Below are 21,884 nucleotides of genomic sequence, written 5' to 3'. Positions count from 1 at the left end.
ATTATAATTTTGACTTTTTCTCTTTTTTGTGTACTCCTTCCACTGCAGACCCAGTTTTCAAAATATGCTACCTACAGTAAAAATCTAATGTAACATATTTAGCTCATTTTTTCCCCCCACCAGTCGTCTGTTTTAAAGTAGTTTTTATTATCCTTTACAGAATTAAACTGAATATTCTCCTCAAATAAGTTCATCAGTGGCTTTGGGGGCTGTATGGGTGAGTTATTAGGCATTATATCCTTAAATATTTTAGCATAAAAGGATTGAAAAAAGTACCTATTAATGCACTACTCTAGCTTTTTTCCCTATTTTTTTCTGGTCTTTACCTATAGCTCGGTTTCAAACTATTACAATCATGAAGTGACATTAATATTTTTTTCTTTGCATGATTTTTGTGTTTGTCTTTTTTTGTTGTTGTTTTTGAGACAGGGTCTCACTCTGTCACCCAGGTTGTAGTGCAATGGCACAATCTCAGCTCACTGCAACCTCCACCTCTTAAGCTCAAGTGATCCTCCCACTTCAGCCTCCCAAGTAGCTGGGACTACAGGCATGTGCCACCATGCCCAGCAGTTTTTTGTATTTCTTTGTAGAGATGGGGTTTCGCCATGTTGCCCAGGCTGGTATCCAGCTCCTGAGCTCAAACAACCTGTCCATCTCGGCCTTCCAAAGTGCTGGGATGACTAGCGTGAGCCACAGTGCCAGCCTGTGTTTGTCTTCTAATACTAAAATTACAGTGTACATCAAATAGGAAAAGGGTAGGGATAGTTCAGCACTTCTTTTTTGTTTGTTGAATAGTTGTTCTTTATTAACATTGTCCCTGACTTGCCTTTTCATCCAAAATTTTCCTCTGCTAGATATATTTTCATTCAAAATACCAAAGAGTAACCAATGTACCTAAATTTTTGTTCTTTTCTGTCAACACCTTAGGAAGCAGGTAACATAAATCGATCATTGAGCTGCCTGGGCCAAGTGATTACAGCACTTGTCGACGTGGGTAATGGAAAACAGAGACATGTTTGCTACAGAGACTCCAAACTTACCTTCTTACTACGGGTAAAGTAGATCCTTGGGTTCCTGGGCTCCTTGTGGTTATGCTAAAGTTGATAGTGGGACAATCTCTCAGCCTTGGTGGCAAGAGTATACATTTTCTTTGCTTAAAAAGATCTTGTGATTTCTCACCAAAAATGTGTTCATTCCTGTCATTAAATAGGATTCCCTTGGAGGTAATGCCAAAACAGCCATAATTGCAAATGTTCATCCTGGATCCAGGTGTTTTGGAGAAACCCTATCAACACTTAACTTTGCTCAAAGAGCCAAGCTGATTAAAAACAAGGTAAAATACTGGCATATACTTCATTAAATAAAAGAGAAAAATACTAAAGCTTGCAGTATGCCATTTTTGTGATTGCTCTAATATTAACATTAACTTTTATTTATTTCTCATTGTATGCAAAATTTCTATTTTATCTTTCCTACCCTTCTATATCACACATGTAATTAGAGACCTAGGTTAGATCTTATGGTTGTTATTGCTTGACTAGTTTTTTTTCTTTTTTTTTGAGACATAGTCTTGCTGTGTCACCCAGGCTGGAGTGCAGTGGTACAAACACAGCTCACCCTAGCCTCAACTTCCTGGGCTCAAGAGATCCTTCTGCCTCAGCCTCTTGTGTAGCTGGAACTACAGGCATGCAGCACCATGCCAGGCTAATTTTTTTTATTTATTTTTATTTTTATTTTATTTATTTTTTATTTATTTATTTTTTTGAGACGGAGTCTTGCTCTGTCGCCCAGGCTAGAGTGCAGTGGCGCGATCTCGGCTCAGCTGGGACTACAGGCACCCACCACCACGCCCGGCTAATTTTTTGTATTTTTTAGTAGAGACGGAATTTCACCGTGTTAGCCAGGATGGTCTCGATCTCCTGACCTCGTGATCCGTCTGCCTCGGCCTTAATTTTTTTATTTTTTTGTACAGGCAGGGTCTCACTTTGTTGCCCAGGCTGGTCTCAAACTCTTGGGTTCAAGCAATCCTCCTGCCTCATCTTTTCAAAGTGCTGGGATTACAGGTGTGAACCACTGTACCCAGTTGACAAATTTTTTCTTAAGGGAAAGCAAATTAAGTATGTGAGTCTTTCTTCCTGCCAATAGCCAATCAATCAGTTCTGCAGCAGACATCAGCTGGGTGTCTTCTGATTCAGTTCCATTCTGACACTTTATGTCTGGAGATAGGGTGAGATCTTACAGGTTCAGGGCTCAATCCTACAAGACTGCCCCCAACTTCTGATGCCAATTGCAAGCCCCAGCTTGTCCTATCTGTGCTTTCAGACCAACTGGCTGTAAATCAGGAGGTCCATGTTGCCCCTTTCCCTGGGTAAATCAGAAGACTATGCATCTAGTCATTTATTTATTTCCTTGGACTATGGAGTACTAGTAAGATGAGGAGGAAAAATCATTAGAGCTTCCTGACCCTAAGTCTCTTAAGATTTACTAGAAGTCTTTGGAGATTATAGAACTGCAGCAATAATTAGAATTATGAAGTCACTGATGGGACAGTGATGTCAGAAGTACAGTAGTACCTTGTAATGAGGCTGGCCATAAAAATCAGAAGCAACTGGAAATGGCTGCTTAACACACAAAAGAACAAAACCAAGAGCCTTCTACTAGTCACTCTCAATGGTAAGCCCTTTGCAGCCTATCAGTGGAAAGTGCCAGAATATCTGGGACTTGTTTAAGGATGTGCTATTTAAGTTTTTCCGTGAGCAAATTGGGCTTACAGCAAGAATACAGAAGACCTTGGGGCTGTCACAGGGTGTTTTTTTTGCTTGCTGGAGTATTGGGTATTTCACAGCTGAGTCCTCTGACCTGGTTGGTACTCAGCTGTTAGCACTCGTTATCACCCTTTAGGCTTTGTGGAACTTTTTAAAGATGTATTTTTTTTAATTAATCAACTTTTTTTTTTTTTTTTTTGAGATAGAGTCTTTCTCTGTCAACAGGCTGGAGAGCAGTGGCGCAATCTTGGCTTCACTGCAACCTCCACCTCCTGGGTTCAAGTTCTCCTGCCTCAGCCTCCCGAGTAGCTGGGACTACAGGTGCATGCCACCACGCCCAGCTAATTTTTTGTATTTTTAGTACAGACAGTGTTTCACCATGTTAGCCAGGATGGTCTCAATTTCCTGACCTTGTGATCTGCCCACCTTGGCCTCCCAAAGTGCTGGGATTACAGGCGTGAGCCACCATGCCCAGCCAACTTTATTTTTATAGCAGTTTTAGGTTCACTGCAAAATTGAACAGAAAGTACAAAGAGATCTCATATATTCCCTGTCACCACACATGTGTGACCTCCCCCACTCTTGACATCCTGCCCCACAGTGGCACATTTTGTTTGTGAGTCCTTTAGCCTTTTAGAAGTTGTCCTAAATAAGACATTTCTTTCTGCTGAGCCCAAGCCAGCCCTGCAAGTCATCATGCACTTAGAGGCTAGGCTCCTTCCCCGTAGGGAGCTAGGAAAGAAGGGAAATGATACTCATTGAGGTGTTGGCTCTTCTCCATTGGGAGGGTGGGGGAAGGCTGTCGTTCTCAGGGAAAGAAGTATTAGGTGAACACACCCGGATCCTAAGAGTGACCCAGCCTAACAGCTCAGGGCTAGTCAGCTGGGGGCGCAGAGAGCGTGGCTGGGGCTGTCTCTCTCTGGCTCCAGGTCTGAAGGCACAAGAAAAGGAAGCTTCCTCCCCACTTGAGCACACTGTGATTCCTGTGTCCTTTTGACTATGAGGTGGTCGTGAAGTTTTGTTTGATGTTCATCACTAAAAATCATACCAAACAAATGTAAACACAGGACTATACTACTCAAAAAGCATTATGTTAATGCTTTTTAAAAAATTCCTGAACAGGCAGTAGTAAATGAAGACACCCAAGGAAATGTGAGCCAGCTCCAAGCTGAAGTGAAGAGGCTCAAAGAACAACTGGCAGAGCTTGCTTCAGGACAGACACCACCAGAAAGCTTCCTGACCACAGGTAGGATGAGCACGCTGTCCTCTATCTTGGGGAATACTGTGTACAAATAATAGTTTAAGAGCCCTTGGTGATAGACACAACACAATAAGGCAACCCAAATTTTTCTACAGGTATCTCTTTCTGCTTATTTCTCCTATATAGGAACATAGTGCTTTGTTTGTAATCAGATACAGATACCATAGGCAGTGAGAAGGGAATTAAAATAATTTTGAATAATATATAATAAGTGCTAAAAAGAGATTAATTTCATTTAGATCTACTTCTACGTAGCATACGTAATCTATATATGTTTACTATAGGATAAGAGAGACTTATTTTTCTTCAAAGAATAGCTAGTAGAGAATTAATTAACTGGAAATCCATAAAGGCAAGAGGGTGAATTATTAACAGATCTTAAGAGGTGCACAGCACCCTGGGACTCCTCTAATTTTTAAAAAAATCTACTTCTACTTCTGTTACACCATATGTAATCTATTGTGCATATTAACTATATAAAGAGAAACTTATTCTTTGAAGAACAACTAATAAGTGGAATGGTTAATTTGAAATCCATGATCTAGTGATGACAGTCTCATTTTTTTTTTTCTTTTTGGGATGGAGTCTCTCTTTGTCACCCAGGCTGGAGTGCAGCAGTGTGATCTCAGCTCACTGCAACCTCCACCTCCTGGGTTCAAGCGATTCTCTTGCCTCAGCCTCCTGAGTAGCTGTGACTACAGACCCACGCCACCACGCCCAGCTAATTTTTTGTATTTTTAGTAGAGATGGGGGATCTCACCATGTTGGCCAGGCTGGTCTTGAACTCCTGACCTCAAGTGATCCGTCTGCCTCAGCCACCTAAAGTGCTGGGATTATAGGCATGACCCACCGTGCCCAGCCACAGTCTCATTCTTTTAGATTAGTTGAGAGCAATCAATTAAAGGCTATCTGTTCTCTTGGTTTTGCAATGTGTTAAATATTTTTTTTCATCTTCCCTTTCTTATTGGATCAATTACAGACAAAAAGAAGACTAACTATATGGAGTATTTCCAGGAAGCAATGTTATTCTTTAAGAAATCTGAACAGGAAAAGAAGGTAGGAAATGGAATTAGTAATAAAGGAGATTCAAGATAGTTTTTTGCTGTGTGGTTTTTATTGCCTTACTGAGTGAAATAAATAATACCAAGTCAATAAAGTAATGGAAGGTTATGAAAAATCAAATTTTGCCTTTAAGATTAAATTTGAAGTTAGTATTTGTTGCTAGACTTACGAAAATTTAGGGAAGTCGAATTATTTTTCATGTTTAACCAAATTATGAATTTGTCTTTAAGTCTCTGATAGAAAAAGTTACCCAATTAGAAGACCTCACCCTCAAAAAGGAAAAATTTATTCAGTCTAATAAAATGATTGTGAAATTCCGAGAGGATCAAATAATACGCTTGGAAAAGCTCCACAAGGAATCCCGGGGAAGTTTTCTGCCTGAGGAGCAGGATCGTTTGCTCTCAGAATTAAGGGATGAGATTCAAACTCTGCGAGAACAAGTGAGTATAGGGCATCTATAATATGTCTAAAAATAAAAGAAGTTCAGAGCAAATCTAAATTTGTCAGCAAGTACTCGTTCTTTAATACAATGGAAATTGTTTTAAGTGAATTCTTCTGACAGTGTGATTGCATAATTCCTTTACCTGCCTTTTTAAAATAGTTAAAGGGAAGAGAAGGGGAAAAGGAAGAAGTTGTGACATTGCTACATAGTATGCTACTCTAGCAGGCCACGCAGAATTTCACCCAGTGGGCAGTTGTGGTTATCTGAGTCAGTAGGCTCTTTAGAGTTGTGCCTTTTAAAGTTTTTGTTGTTTTTCCTTTTCCTTAGGGAGAATGGATAGGTCATACAGGTACATTGTGGGAAAACCCAAGATCTCTTATCAGCTTCTTGTTTATCTCTCTGGAGTTTTTAATGAATATTCAAACTATTATGGGTGGATATTTTTACTTTTGTTTCTCCTGTACACTTTTTTGCACTTTGCCTTTTTCAGTTAATCTTGGTTGACAAGATTAATTTGGTCCTTGTTCTTTTCAGTGTGTTGATTTTACTAGTCTCCTTTGCATGAAAAGCCTGCCACGGTGTACACCCTTGTGCTTACCTCCTTAGGTGGGTGAACATTTCAAGGGTCTAGACTCCAACTGAGAATAGCAGAGTTACAAGACATGCATATTTTCAAACTGATCACAAATGCCAAGTTGCTTTCCACGGTCGTTGCAGAAGGAAGGGTACCACCAGTAGTGCATGTGCATACCTAGTTTTCTAATGGCTTTTTAGAGGAACTAATTCACTAAGGAAATGTTTGTAAATATATAATGCATGTAATTCTTCTATGTCACAGATAGAGCACCACCCCAGAGTTGCAAAGTATGCTATGGAAAATCATTCCCTCAGGGAGGAGAATAGAAGACTGAGATTATTAGAGCCTGTGAAAAGAGCTCAAGAAATGGATGCCCAGACCATTGCAAAACTAGAAAAAGCTTTCTCTGAAATAAGTGGCGTAGAGAAAAGTGACAAAAGTAAGAAATGATTGTTGTATATATGTGCCATATAGGAAGGGGCTGTTTTAAAGAACATTTTTAGTGCCTTGTGACTAGGGTCTTCATTTTAGCCTCCAGGCCTGCTATGCTAATGTCTTATACACATGTTCTTTTATGTTATAGAAAGGTATTTACTAAGCTTTTTTTTTCTCAAAAATCACAGAGCATAAACTATGTAAGCTAATAGATATAACAAGAAAATACTCATTGTATTTGTTTTATTGATAAAAAGATTGATTCAGGTACTACGTTAAATTTCTACTTAATTTTCCTGTTTAAAGTATTTGAAATGAAAAGTGTTTAACTAATCAAACGTGAATAAAAATAGAGTTGAAATGTTTATCAGTCTAATTAGGCCTGTGCAGTATGAGATGTAGAAAGGTCAGACTCATAGCACAGTGTTTGGGTCCTGGTGTTGTGGTTACCAATGCATGCACTCTCTAGTTACATACTACTTTCATAAGTTTGCATACTATGTGAAAAGTGGTTTAGTTAGTACTAAATCTGCCTTACAGTCTTGACAGCTGTTGGTTTCATACCCTGGGATTTGGTAACAAAGTCTGTGTTTGCCCCAGTCTTAGAGTTAATATTTTCACGGTCTTTTATCATAGACTTGGCCTTGGTTTCCTTTTAGGTTGAAATTGAGAAAGTTCTAATGTTTTTATTCTGCATTCATAAAGAAGACTGTCTCTGCTTTTTAAAATTTCATTTTTTAAGCCTTCTTCCATTCTGTTATGACTGAATAGAATAATAAGAGTCACAGTAACTGGGTTGGGGAGAGACTTAAGATGTTAGATGCAAAATTACTGTCAGGTTTTCTGTTGTTTTTTTTGAGATGGAGTCTCACTCTGTCACCCAGGCTGTAGTGCAGTGGTGCGATCTTGGCTCACTGCAACCTCCACCTCCTGGATTCAAGCGATTCTTCTGCCTCAGGCTCCCTCCTGGGATTACAGGCACACACCACCACACCGAGCCAATTTTTGTATTTTTGGTAGAGATAGGGTTTCACCATGTTGGCCAGGCTGGTCTTGAACTTCGGGCTTCAAATGATCCACCCACTTTGGCCTCCCAAAGTGCTGGGATTACAGATGTGAGCCCCCATGCCTGACTTAGGTTTTCTATTTTATTTAAACTACTTTTCCCTACAGTGCCCTTTATTTTGTTGGCCATTTTGTTTTGGCCTCCATAATACCTTGACTTACTCCCTTCAGAAGATACTAATGTCTGGATCTCATCAGTTTCTAAACACTGATCATTCTCTAAACAACTTTTACATGATCTTTTCCCACACTGAAACTCAGTGGACTCTCTTCAACATATTCAGTGTTCTAGGCATTTCCTGAAAATTAATATTTTCTACCTGGTAGATGATACCGGGTTCTTACAACTTGCTGTCCTTGCTATTTGTTTCCTTTTCTAAATAATTCCTTGGCTGTTAACATTAGCTGCTAGCACTAATTCCTACAAGATTCACTGGCTGCTGTTTCTCTGTCTAGCATTAGGCATGCCACACTTTTGCCATTGTTTGTTCTTTCTTCTAATGGGAAAGATGTTGCCTTAACTACACTTCTCAATCCTGTGGCATCTGCTTCTTAAACATGACTTCTAATCCCCATTGGCACACTGTGTCACATCCTGTGCTGAATTATAAGCTTTTGTATTTTAGGGCTCACTTTCCAACCCATTTCTCATTTTTCCTCCTTGTGGCCCAAAATTGATACCTGACAGAGAACTTAGAAAATGTGTCCTGTTATTTTTGTTTGTCAAACACTGAAGTTGTAAAGCTAGGCATGGTGGCATGCACCTGTAGTCCCAACTAGTTGGGAGGCTAAAGCAGGGAGTTCACTTGAGACCAGAATTTGGGGCTTTAGTACACTATGATCATGCTTGTGAATAGCCACTGTACTCTAGCCTGGGCAACATAGTGAGGCCCTGTCTCAAAAAAAAAAAAAAAGACTGAGATTGTTTTCTTATTAACAGATCAGCAAGGATTTTCTCCTAAAGCTCGGAAAGAGCCATGTTCATTTGCAAACACTGAGAAATTAAAAGCACAACTCCTGCAAATTCAGACAGAGCTGAATAATTCAAAGCAAGAATATGAAGAATTCAAAGAACTCACTAGGTAAAGTCTAAATACACATGTATGCACATTTATTTTCTTTTAGTGTTCATTTGCCGTAGTGTTAATATTGATAATTCAGTTGGGCATTTTACTTTAAATATTAAACTCTCATAGTAGCAACTACTTTGACATGAAGAAAAAGAGCGTGCTTCTAGCTCTTTACTAATATATTCAATGAACTAGATAATACAGGGGTTTAAGCAGTTTTTTCCTGTTGAGAGTCTATTGAACTTGCATAGTAAATTATTTAAATTTAAATTTGATAATCAGAGTTGTTAAGATTTTTAGGAAGTATAGGTTTGTTAATATTCCTACTTGATTCTCATGATGTAAAAACAAAGATAAATCACATTCATATTATAACTAAGATCAATCTTACCCTAAAATATAAACAAATGTTTGGTTCAAAAATGACATATCACATATGGTATAATCATGGACTATTTGTTTGGGCTTTTGAATTTGAGCTCTACCATTTACTAGTTGAATCCCTTAAACAGTCTCTGAGCTGTAGTTTACTGAACTAGAGAATGACGAGAATAATCTGAGAGAATAGAGAATATCTCTGATTTAGAGATAACTATAAAGTTATGTGAGAGCATAAACTGTAAAGTACTCTATAAATGTTTGACATTATTTATTACCTGAAATACTCCGTTTTACAATATCTGTTAGGAAAAGGCAGCTAGAATTGGAATCAGAGCTTCAGTCTTTGCAAAAAGCGAACCTTAATCTTGAAAACCTTTTGGAAGCAACAAAAGCCTGCAAGCGGCAAGAAGTTTCTCAGCTGAATAAAATTCATGCTGAAACACTTAAGGTAGGTCATCTGAACAATACTTCCACCTTAAATCAGTGCGATGTCATTTTATTAATAATGGAGAGAGTCTACATGGTCTATCTCCAGATGCAGATGACATCCCATGCAGGTAATTAACACCGGTGTCACACTGGTCCTTGGGTTACTGCTAGCAAGCCCACTGATGTATCCCCCCAGTGGTAGGATGGGGTAGGAAAGAATTCAGCATTTGGAGTCAAATTCGAATGTGCCGTTAACTTTAGTCAGGGTTTCCTAACTTCTGAGCCTTATCTTTCTTTTCTCTAAATTGGAAGTAAAGGTAATTTACTTGCAGAGTTTTAGAGTACTAAATGAGATAGATAAGATGCCTGGTACCTTGTAGATAGTAAAATGGCATCTGTTGCTACAATATAACATGTCCTCAAAGTTTTCAGTAGGATAGAAACCCTAATGGGCAAAGACCGCTAAGGGATCACAGGTGCCACTGGAAATAACACGGGAGGGTTTTGTCCTAAATAACCACATCCCTCATAAAAGAAAAAAAAAAAAAAATACACGAACAACTGAGAATGAGGAGAGAGAAAGGAAGTACACAAGGAGAACAAAAGGTTGAGGAGGTGATACTGATTTCAGCTTTTGTATCCAATTTTCTGAAGGTTAAAAAATTTTTTCCTTAGCTGGGTGTGGTGGTGCAGGCCTGTAGTCCCAGCTATTTGGGAGGCTGAGGGAAAAGGATTGCTTGAGCCCGGGAATTCAAGTCCAGCTTGAATTCAAGTTCTTTTATTTTCTTTTTGCTTTTTTTTTTTTTTTTTTTTTAAAAACAGAGTCTTGCTCTGTTGGCCAGGCTGGAGTACAGTGGCTTGATTTCAGCTCACTGCAACCTCCGCCTCCCAGGTTCAAGCGATTCTCCTGCCTCAGCCTCCCGAGTAGCTGGGATTAAGGCGCCTGCCACCATGCCTGGCTAATTTTTGTATTTTCAGTAGAGATGGGGTTTTGCCATGTTGGCCAGGCTGGTCTCGAACTCGTGACCTCGTGATCTGCCTGCCTCGGCCTCCCAAAGTGCTAGGATTACAGGCAAGAGCCACTGCGCCGGCCTCAAGTTCTTTTCAATAAAAGAAAGAAATAGAGAAGACAGAAAACCTTTCCTTATGTCTTAGAATATAAATAGATGTTTATTTATAATGGTTATTTTTAGTAGTGGTGCTTTTTGTGTCACTTAATGGAAGGCTACTTGTATTCATTTGAATAGGTAATTTATGTGACTAAAATTTTCCTTTCTTTTCTTTTTTTTTTGAGACAGAGTTTTGCTCTTGTTGCCCAGGCTGGAATGCAGTGGCATGATCTTGGCTCACTGCAACCTCTGCCTCCTGGGTTCAAGCGATTCTCCTGCCTCTGCCTCCCGAGTAGCTGGGATTCCAGGCGTCTGCCCCCACACCCAGCTGATTTTTGTATTTTTAGTAGAGACGAGGTTTCACCATGTTGGCCAGGCTAGTCTCGAACTCCTGACCTCAGGTGATCCGCCCATCTCGGCCTCCCAAAGTGCTGGGATTGTAAGTGTGAACCACCGTGCCCAGCCTGTGACTGAAATTTTCAAAGGTATTTAGTAGCAAATTTCTTTCCTTCTGTTGCCCTTCCAGCCAACCAAGAACTGGAGGCAATCAGTGTCACCAAGTCAGTCAATGTTACCAAGTATTTTCTTACTTTACACAAATGGTAGCATAACATACACATCATTCTACAGCTTGAGGGTGTGTGTGTGTGTGTGTGTGTGTGTGTGTGTGTGTGTGTTTTAAAGCAATATTTTAGAGTTTGTCCCATGTCTGCAGGGGAAAAAATATTCTCCCCTTTTTTGTTTCTGTTTTGGTTTTTTATTTGTTTTGGCAGCAGCTCAAGAATGTTATGTGGATATATAATGATTTATTCAACCTGGAAAATCCTGGGTTTTTTCCTATACAGGTAGAAATTTAAAAAAAAATTATTTTTGCCGGGCGCGATGGCTCACGCCTGTAATCCCAGCACTTTGGGAGGCCGAGGCGGGTGGATCAGGAGGTCAGGAGATCGAGACCATCCTGGCTAACATGGTGAAACCCCGTCTCTACTAAAAATACAGAAAAATTAGCTGGGTGTAGTGGCAGGTGCCTGTAGTCCCAGCTACTTGGGAGGCTGAGGCAGGAGAATGGCGTGAACCTGGGAGGCAGAGGTTGCAGTGAGCCGAGATTGCGCCACTGTACTCCAGCCTGGGCGACACAGTGAGACTCTCTTAAAAAAAAAAAAAAAATTATTTTTAAATTTTGATTTATTTATTTATTTTTGGTTTTGTGTTTTAGAGACAGGGTCTTGCTCTGTCACTCAGGCTGGAGTGCAGTGGCATGATCATGGCTCACTGCAGCCTTGAACTCCTGGCTTCAAGCGATCCTCTTGGAGCCTCAGCCTCCCAGAGCACTAGGATTACAGGTGTGAGCCACCATGCCTGACCAGAATTTTTTTTTACTGTTGCTTTTTAAAAAAGTGATCTTTGAAGTTTTTGCAAGAAATTATTGAAAAATACTTGCAGAATACTGCCAAATGTTTTATAATTCTGTGTCTGTAGCCCCTTAGCACAATAGAATTATAGAGCTTGAAGCACCATGGCATTCTAGTCCTACTTCTCCCTTTTATGACTGAGCAAACAGGACTCAGAGGATTAGAAGGTTTGCCAGGAGTGGCATAGCAATTCAGAGCGTTTGTTGTTATTTTAGTTGGACAACTACTATATGAATACATTCTCTTTGTTTAAAAGAAGATACATATTTCAAGTTAAAGTTAAAATTCGTTTTCAGCATCACTTCCAATCTGGATTTAATCTAATCCTTTGTCCCCCCAATCCCTGGAGGTAGTTTAATCCTTTTTCTTAGCATTTTTGTACTGTTAATATATACAGACTGAGAAAACACACAGAGTTGTTTCCTAGATTATTTATTGTTTTGCTTTTTTTTTTTTTTAAAGTCATTCTTCATATGTTATTCCACAATATGCTTTTGTTAACTCAGGGATATGCCTTAGATCTTTCCACATTAACTGGTATCTAACTGGATATGAGGCTCAAGGAATATGAGCCTCATACCAGTTAACGTGAGGCTCAAAGGATATGAGCCTCATACCAGTCATTGTGGAAAGATCCAAGGCATCTCCCTTGATGGACAGAAGAATTATAGAGCTTGAATTATAGAGCTCGAAGCACCATGAGGGATATCCCCTTGAGGGATATGCCTTGGATCTTTCCATATTAACTGGTACCTACCTCATTTTAACCCTAGGTTTCTATGGCTTAAGTAGATGGTTTCCAGTGCATGCATTCTCTGGGGGTGGATTCCATTAAAGGAGAAGTGGTCATTTTAGGATGTCTTAGCATTTGAGTGAGTCAAGCTGAAGCTCCCTTCCAGTGCCCTGTTCCTGCAGGATAGATGCATAGATGCACTCCTTTCCCAGCACTGTCTGCAGGAACTGGCATTGTCAGGCTTGTTAATGTTTGACCATCTGATGGGTAAAAAATGAGATCTTGCTGTCAAGGTTTTAATTCTCATTTCTCTAATTTCAAATATCTTTTCATATGTTCATGTCCATTTGTATATTCTATTCCCTGAAAAGAAAGAGAAAAACTATTTTTTTAATATTTTTCTTCAGATTTTGTTTTTATGTAATAAGCATTTGTTTGTTAGGTATATTGCCAATATATTCCTCCATCATGTTGCTTGTCTTTCATCTTTGCATGTGATGCTTTTGTTATATAGAAGTTTAATATTTTTGATGTAGCCAGGTTTATTGACCTTTTATCTTTATGACTTTTTTGCCCTTAATTTTGCTTTACATTGAGGTGTTTGTGTATCCACTGTTTTTCTTTTGAATGGTATGAGAAAGGGATTTAACTTAAAAAAAAAAAAATACAGCTAGGCACAGTGGCTCACACCTGTAATCTTAACACTTGGGGAGGCAGAAGCGGGAGGATTGCTTGAGTCTAGGAGTTCAAGACCAGCCTGGGCAACATAGTAAGACCCTACCTCTGCAAAAAAAAAAAAAAAAAATTAAATTAGCCAGGCATGGTGGCGTGCACCTTTGGTCTCAACTACTCCTGATACCTAAAATTTCCACAGAAAAATTATTCTATTTCTGGGCTGGGTGTGGTAGCTCACGCCTGTAATTCTAGCACTTTGGGAGGCCAAAGTGGGCAGATCACTTGAGGCCAGGAGTTGGAGACCAGCCTGGCCAACATGGTGAAACCCCATCTCTACTAAAAATACAAAAATTAGCCAGGCGTGGTGCTGTGTGCCTCTAGTCTCAGCTACTTGGGAGGCTGAGGCAGGAGAATCGCTTGAACCTGGGAGGCAGAGGTTGTGGTGAGCCAAGATTACACCACTGCACTCCAGCCTGGGCAACAGAACAAGACTCTGTCTCAAAAAATAATAGTAATTCTATTTCTGGACTTTGTATTTCCTCCCAGTGTTCTATTTGAATGTACATAAGCTAATGTACTGTTTTAATATAATGTACTGTAATGTAATGTACTATTTTAATGACCATACTCCCATACCCCTATGTATTTTTATATCAGATGGGGAAGTCTCCCTAATTTGTTCTTTTTATTTTTATTTTTTTGAGAGACAGGGTCTCAGTCTGTCACTCAGGCTGGAGTGCAATGGTGTGATAATAGCTCACTGCAACCTAGAACACCTGGGCTCTGGAGATCCTCCTGCCTCAGCTTCCCAAGTAGCTGGGACTACAGGCCCGGGACACCATGCCCAGCTAATTAAAATGATTTTTTTTTGGTAGAGACAGGATCTCACTATGTTGCCCAGCCTGGTCTTAGACTCCCGGCCTCAAGTGATCCTCCCCTTCTCAGCCTCCCACTGTGTTGGGATTATAGCCATGAACCACCATGCCTGGCTTGTTCTTTTTAATTGTCTTGTCTCTTCTTGTACATTTATTTTTTGTATGAAAATAGATACCAGCTCATTAAATTTATTTTTAAAAATTGTATTAGAATTTTGCTTGGGACTGCATTGAATTGATAAATTTATTTCCACTTGGACATTTTTGTACTGTGTCTCAAGGACACTTTTTCCTTTCTTTTCATGAATAGTATTTCAATTTTATCCTCTCTATTCACAAAATTATTAAATATGCCCTTTTTAAATATGTGCTAATGTTTTCCGTAATGATTTTTTGCTGCAGATTATAACTACACCAACCAAGGCCTACCAACTTCGTTCCCGACCAGTACCAAAATTAAGCCCTGAAATGGGAAGCTTTGGCTCTCTATACACTCAGAATTCTAGCATATTAGATAATGATATATTAAATGAGCCAGTTCCACCTGAGATGAATGAACAAGCTTTTGAGGCCATTTCTGAAGAGCTTAGAACAGTGCAGGTAATGTTTTGTTCTAGAAAAATAAATAACTGGACATCCATTTAAATACATTTGCTTTGTTATTTTAATTCCCTGTAAGTTACAGTGTTCAAAAGTGCTTAGTATTAATATCATATCTTTTTAAGTGTGGGTTTATAATCATTCCTAGATTGGAAATCAGCCCACTCTTGCTTTTTGTCTCTACAATCTTTAGCAAGTCATTCTCCATGGGCTTTGGTTCTCTAGTATATAAAATGACCAGTTGGCCGCTAGCTCCAAGTTCCAGAACTGGTTTATATAGCAAAGTGCTGTATCTGCTAAAGAAAGTTAAAAGAGGCCAGGCGCGGTGGCTCACGCCTGTAATCCCAACACTTTGGGAGGCCGAGGCAGGCATTTCATGTGAGATCAAGAGTTTGAGACTAGCCTGACCAACATGGTGAAACCTCGTCTCTACTAAATAGACAAAATTAGCCGGGTGTGGTGGTGGGCGCCTGTAATCCCAGCTACTCGGGAGGCTGAGGCAGGAGAATTGCTTGAACCCGGGAGGCAGAGGTTGCAGTGAGCCGAGATCGTGCCACTGTACCCCAGCCTGGGCAGCAAGAGCGAAACTCTGTCTCAAAAAAAAGAAAGTTAGAAGAATCTTATTATAGATCAAATTTTAGACAGCTTTTAGTATATTTGAAATAATGTGAAATTTGATTATTCCAGAATTTTTATGGTTTGTTAATTTTTTTTAAATGTCCAGTAAAACATGGAGTGGGCCAGACCACCCCAAACCCCAGTATTTTGTCCTTTCCAGGCCATGGAGGTAACCGCTTGCAGCCCTGAGGAAGCTTCTTAGAAGTCTCAAGATGGCTCTATCATTTAATCCAGGATTTTAATTTTAATCACTTCTTTCCTTTGTATTTCAAAGTGTCTACTTTAATGGACCACAAGTGTAAATCTGAAACATTAGCAATCGTTTAGTATATAACCTTTTGATGTTGTTTTCTGGCTCCAAACAGGCCTTTGATACCTTTGTTCATATGAGGTTTTGAATTCATTTTGTTTTGTTTTGTTGTCTCTTTAATGTAGAAGAAATGGTGGAATGTCTGAGAATTCCATTAAAATAAATTTTGATGACTGAAGTTTTTGTGTTGCAGGAACAAGTGAGTGCTCTTCAAGCCAAATTGGATGAAGAAGAGCATAAAAACCTAAAGCTTCAGCAGCATGTTGACAAACTGGAACATCATTCTACCCAAATGCAGGAGGTGAGACCAAGAGCACAGCCTCAGAAAATGTATGAAGTACCATCAAATGTTTCCTTGAGGAAACATCCTCAAGGATCCTCAAACATCCTTGAGTATGTATGAAACAGAAAGAAAATGTTGTCACATGGCCTTAGTGAAGGCTTATTTGAGCTGTATTCTCTACCTTGTTACTTAGCATGCTGCTCTAATAATGAGACAGGCATGCATAGTCTGTACCTGGCTGACTTAGTCAATAATGCAAATGGATCCCTTGCTATGTGTTTAGAAGAAACTAAGATGGACTGTCCATGGCTTCATAGTTGTTAATCATCTTTATTGTAGTTCATGGGGACAGCCAATTTTCTTCTTGTCAGAGACGTTAAAACTAGACTTTAAAAACAGGAACAGGTTAATGAGGCCAGGCACGGTGACTAACACCTATAATCCCAGCACTTTGGGAGGCCAAGGCAGGTTGGTCATCTGAGGTCAAGAGATCAAGACTAGCCTGGCCAACATGGTGAAAGCCCGTCGTGGGTGGCGTGGGTCTGTAGTCACAGCTACTCAGGAGGCTGAGGCAGGAGAATCACTTGAACCGAGGAGGCGGAGGTTGAAGTGAGCTGAGGTCGCGTCACTGCACTCCAGCCTGGGTGACAGAGCAAGACTCTGTCTCAAAAAAAAAAAAAAAGAAACAGGTTAATGATTTGGAGTGCGTCTTAGCATGCCAGTATTCCTTTTCCAGTAAATTTATCTTTTTTCCCAAAGCTTTTCTCATCAGAAAGAATTGATTGGACCAAACAGCAGGAAGAGCTTCTCTCACAGTTGAATGTGCTTGAAAAGCAGCTTCAAGAGACTCAAACTAAAAATGAATGTAAGTTATTCTATCAGAAGCTTTGTGACTTGAAGGAATACTGTAACTCAATATCTTTTTACTTTTATTAATAAATGCTGTTCCTATGTTTTTGGATGGTTGCTTTGTTGTTGTTGTTTGTTGTTTGATAACCAGACTGCAGTTTGCATGCAGTGGTAAGTAACAGTAATATATCATAAAAGGTAAATTTCTCTATCATTGCCCACAAACAAACGATACAAATGTTCGCTTAAAGTTTTTTGTTTGTTTGTTTTTGACACAGACTCTCGCTTTGTCACCCAGGCAGGAGTCCAGTGGCATGATCTTGGCTCACTGCAACCTCCACCTCCTGAGTTCAAGCAATTCCCCACCTCAGCCTCCTGAGTAGTAGCTGGGATTAGAGGAGTGCATTACCATGCCTGGCTAATTTTTTTTTCTCTGGTTGTTTTTTTTCTTTTCTTTTTTTTTTTGAGGTGGAGTCTTGCTCTGTCACCCAGGCTGGAGCGCAGTGGCGGGATCTCGGCGGCTCACTGCAACCTCTAGCTCCTGGGTTCAAGCAGTTCTCCTGTCTCTTCCCAAGTAGCTGGGATTATAGGCGTGTGCCACCAAGCCCGGCTAATTTTAGTAGAGACGCGGTTTCGCCACATTGGCCAGGCTGGTCACGAACTCCTGACCTCAGGTGATCCGCCCACCTCGGCCTCTCAAAGTATTACAGGCGTGAGCCACCGCGCCCAGCCTGCTTAAAGTTTTAAATAAGTTGCTTTGAAAATGAAGTGTCTTGAATTCATGAATGTTTTAATATTAACAAAGCGTAGGTTATATATTTGTATATGTTTGTAGATGTGGGAATATAATTTGATTCCCAATTTTTTCACTTTATTTTTCCCTTCATTAAAGTATTTGCAGTGGTTTGTAATAAAGCTAAAACAAAAAGAGATAGCCATTCTATTTTCTTGGAACCAAAAAGTTAACTAATACTATTTGCAGTTGTAGTTGTCTTAGAAGACCGGAAGTAGTTAACCCATGTTGGAAAGTTTAGGCAAATTTCCAAGGGATTTTCAATAACTAAGATGAGCTCACTTAAAGTATGTTACATCTTTTAATTTTTTTTATTTTAAATATTAAGAGTTTTGTTTGTTTGTTTTGAGACAGAGTCTCACTTTGTCACCCAGGCTGGAGTGCAGTGGGTGCGATCTTGGCTCACTGTAACCTCCACCTCCCAGGCTCAAGCGATCCTCCCACCTCAGCTTTCTGAGTAGCTGGGACCACAGGTGCTCACCACCACACCCAGCTAATTTTTTGTATTTTTGGTAGAGAGAGGATTTTGCTATGTTGCTCAGTCTGGTCTCGAACTCCTGACCTCAAGCATTTCGCCTGCCTCAGCCTCACAAAGTGCTGGGATTATAGGCATGAGCCACTGTGCCTGCCCTTATATTACGAGTTTTAAAGCACATTTTACAGGAGAAATCTAGCAAAGTCAAGTGACCTGTAAGTCAGGGACAGATGTTAACTCTTTCTATTTCAGTAGAAATTTACCAAAAACCATGTGCAAAGGAGAGGAAGAAAACAGAAATCTCAGTGCTGCTAGGTACCTGCCACTTAATTCTTCAACATTTTTCCTTAAAATAGTCTCTTCGACTTGATTTTGCTAATTGTGGGAATAGTACCTATCAGATTTATTTGTCTGCTTTAAGAAACCTATTGAGGGTATGTTTTCTTTGTTTTTTAGTTTTGAAAAGTGAGGTACATGACCTGCGAGTAGTCCTTCATTCAGCTGACAAGGAGCTTTCTTCAGTGAAATTGGAATATAGTTCATTCAAAACGAGTCAGGAGAAGGAATTCAACAAACTTTCCGAAAGACACATGCATGTACAGCTTCAATTAGATAATCTCAGGTAGAGTTGTTCTCTTATGGTTTCAAGTTGCCTGATTGGCTGTAACCTACAACTGTTTGAAGTTGGAAGTGTTATAAACCCAACTCAAAGCAGTTAAACAAATAAAAAAGATAATTTATTGGCTCCAATATTGGGAAGCCCCAGAGGTGATTTTGGTTTCAGGAACAAACTAGTCTGAGTCTCAAACAATATTGTCAGTGTTCTATCTCAGCTCTGCTCTGTTCTATGGGTCGCTCTTATTCCCTCCTATTATTGAGGTCCTTCTTCTATATGACAAGGAACAGATTGCCTCACACAGCTCCATATTTTGGTTCCCAGCATAAAAACCCTTGTAAAGAAATTCCCTCTCCCAACAGCCATGTATTATCCCAGAGAAAATCTGAATTGGTTTTGCTTGAGTCATCTGCTCACCTTTGGACCAGTCACTTTACTAGGTTTGAGATGGCACTGGCCCGACATAGAGTAATGTGCCTGCTCTGGAGGGAAAGGTGCGCTCTTACTAGAAGAAAGGACAGTCAGCGTAAGGTAAACCAAAACAACAGTCTTCACTGCTGTGCACACTAACTCTACAAAGGCTGGCTGATTAGTCAAGTGCTGATATCTTGAAACAAATGTAATCTCACATGTAGATAGTTTATTCTTTGTTATTTACTGTTTCTTTTTTTCTTCTTGCTAATTTCAACCTTTTGTATAACATAACACTTTTTGATAATGTCTCCTGTGTCTATAGCCATAATTTAATAATGGACATGAATGTTATACTATGAATGTGATGTGAATGTAACTGTTTGCTCTGGAAAAGCTACTAATAGGCAGCCTTGAGTTTAATTTTTGTAGATGTTACAAAGATTAAAATCTGTAGCTGTTGGGTGTTTTTTGGATATACAACCAGAAATCTAAAGAGAGGAAGAAAACTTGAGATCTGCAGGCCAGAGCCACCTATACATACATTTTTCTTGTTTTTTTTATTAAAAGATTCATTTCTATTTGTAAAATGAAAAAATGCATAATTATTACTAATGAAATACTGTGAAATACTGACAATAGTTTCATAAAAGAAAAAGTGATGACATTTGTAACCTTTCCTTGCCATATCTCTATCTCACTGAATGTTGAATAGCTTGAGTTTTAGGCAAAATCCCATATTTATCTGCTGCTTCTTCCTCCTTTTTTTAAATTTTTTTAAATTTTACTTTAAGTTCTGGGGTACATGTGCACAACGTGCAGGTTTGTTACATAGGTATACATGTGCCATGTTGCTTTGCTGCACCCATTAACTCGTCATTTACATTAGGTATTTCTCCTAATGCTATCCCTCCCTCAGCCCCCCACCCCTTGACAGGCCCCGGTGTGTGATGTTCCCCGCCCTGTGTCTAGGTGTTCTCATTGTTCAGTTCCCACCTATGAGTGAGAACATGTGGTGTTTGGTGTTCTGTCCTTGTGACAGTTTGCTGAGAATGATGGTTCCCACCTTCATCCATGTCCCTGCAAAGGACATGAACTCATCATTTTTTTATGGCTGCATAGTATTCCATGGTGTATATGTGCCACATTTTCTTAATCAGGTCTATCATTGATGGACATTTGGGTTGGTTCCAAGTCTTTGCTATTGTGAATAGTGCCACAATAAACATAGGTGTGCATGTGTCTTTATAGTAGCATGATTTATAATCCTTTGGGTATATACCCAGTAATGGGATTGGTGGGCCAAATGGTATTTCTAGTTCTAGATCCTTGAGGAATAGCCACACTGTCTTCCACGATGGTTGAACTAATTTACGCTCCCACCAACAGTGTAAAAGCATTCCTATTTCTCCACATCCTCTCCAGCATCTGTTGTTCCCTGACTTTAATGATTGCCATTCTAACTGGTCTGAGATGGTATCTCATTGTGGTTTTGATTTGCATTTATCTGATGACCAGTGATGATGAGCATTTTTTTCATGGGTCTGTTGGCTGCATAAATGTCTTTTTTTGAGAAGTGTGTGTTCGTATCCTTTGCCCACTTTTTGATGGGGTTGTTTGTTTTTTTCTTGTAAATTTGTGTAAGTTCTTTGTAGATTCTGGATATTAGCCCTTTGTCAGATGGGTAGATTGCAAAAATTTTCTCCCATTCTGTAGGTTGCCTGTTCACTCTGATGGTCATTTCTTTTCCTGTGCAGAGGCTCTTTAGTTTAATTAGATCCCATTTGTCTATTTTGGCTTTTGTTGCCATTGCTTTTGGTGTTTTAGTCATGAAGTCTTTGCCCATGCCTATGTCCTGAATGGTATTGCCTAGGTTTTCTTCTAGGGTTTTTATGGTTTTAGGTCTAACATTTAAGTCTTTAATCCATCTTGAATTAATTTTTGTATAAAGTGTAAGGAAGGGATCCAGTTTCAGCTTTCTACATATGGCTAGCCAGTTTTCCCAGCACCATTTATTAAACAGGAAACCCTTTCCCCATTTCTTGTTTTTGTCAGGTTTGTCAAAGATCAGATGGTTGTAGATGTGTGGTATTATTTCTGAGTCCTATGTTCTGTTCCATTGGTCTATCTCTCTGTTTTGGTACCAGTACAACGCTGTTTTGGTTACTGTAGCCTTGTAGTATAGTTTAAAGTCAGGTAGCTCACGTGATGCCTCCAGCTTTGTTATTTTGGCTTAGGATTGTCTTGGCAATGCGGGCTGTTTTTTGGTTACATATGAACTTTAAAGTAGTTTTTTCCAATTCTGTTAAAAAAGTCATTGGTAGCTTGATGGGGATGGCATTGAATCTATAAAATTACCTTGGGCAGTATGGCCATTTTCACGATATTGATTCTTCCTATCCATGAGCATGGAATGTTCTTCCATTTGTTTGTGTCCTCTTTTATTTTGTTGAGCAGTGGTTTGTAGTTCTCCCTGAAGAGGTCCTTCACATCCCTTGTAAGTTGGATTCCTAGGTATTTTTTTCTCTTTGTAGCAGTTGTGAATGGGAGTTCACTAATAATTTGGCTCTCTTGTTTGTCTGTTATTGGTGTATAGGAATGCTTGTGATTTTTGCACATTGATTTTGTATCCTGAGAC

The 21,884-nt window shown here is 39.5% G+C and overlaps 1 protein-coding gene across 3 annotated transcripts in view; it reads left to right on the top strand.

The window, feature by feature from the left end:
* Positions 1–21,884, top strand: part of KIF15 (kinesin family member 15) — an 88,228-nt gene that overhangs the window by 31,878 nt on the left and 34,466 nt on the right. For all 3 annotated transcript variants that reach the window (XR_009214596.1, XM_032161848.2, XM_032161847.2), the window contains exons 9-20: positions 928–1,053; positions 1,211–1,333; positions 3,888–4,011; positions 5,006–5,082; positions 5,319–5,528; positions 6,369–6,546; positions 8,548–8,689; positions 9,365–9,506; positions 14,694–14,891; positions 16,013–16,120; positions 16,862–16,967; positions 18,676–18,841. Coding sequence is in view for 2 of the 3 variants with exons in the window: in XM_032161848.2 (XP_032017739.1) it covers positions 928–1,053; positions 1,211–1,333; positions 3,888–4,011; positions 5,006–5,082; positions 5,319–5,528; positions 6,369–6,546; positions 8,548–8,689; positions 9,365–9,506; positions 14,694–14,891; positions 16,013–16,120; positions 16,862–16,967; positions 18,676–18,841 (1,700 nt within the window). In the remaining variant the exon portion in view is untranslated. The remainder of the gene's footprint in view (positions 1–927; positions 1,054–1,210; positions 1,334–3,887; positions 4,012–5,005; positions 5,083–5,318; positions 5,529–6,368; positions 6,547–8,547; positions 8,690–9,364; positions 9,507–14,693; positions 14,892–16,012; positions 16,121–16,861; positions 16,968–18,675; positions 18,842–21,884) is intronic.

The sequence above is a fragment of the Hylobates moloch genome, unplaced genomic scaffold (genome assembly GCF_009828535.3).
Source record: "Hylobates moloch isolate HMO894 unplaced genomic scaffold, HMol_V3 SCAFFOLD_8, whole genome shotgun sequence".
Lineage (NCBI taxonomy): Eukaryota > Metazoa > Chordata > Mammalia > Primates > Hylobatidae > Hylobates > Hylobates moloch.
Note: the sequence above shows the minus strand (reverse complement) of the source record. Positions and strands in the feature narration are given on the sequence as shown.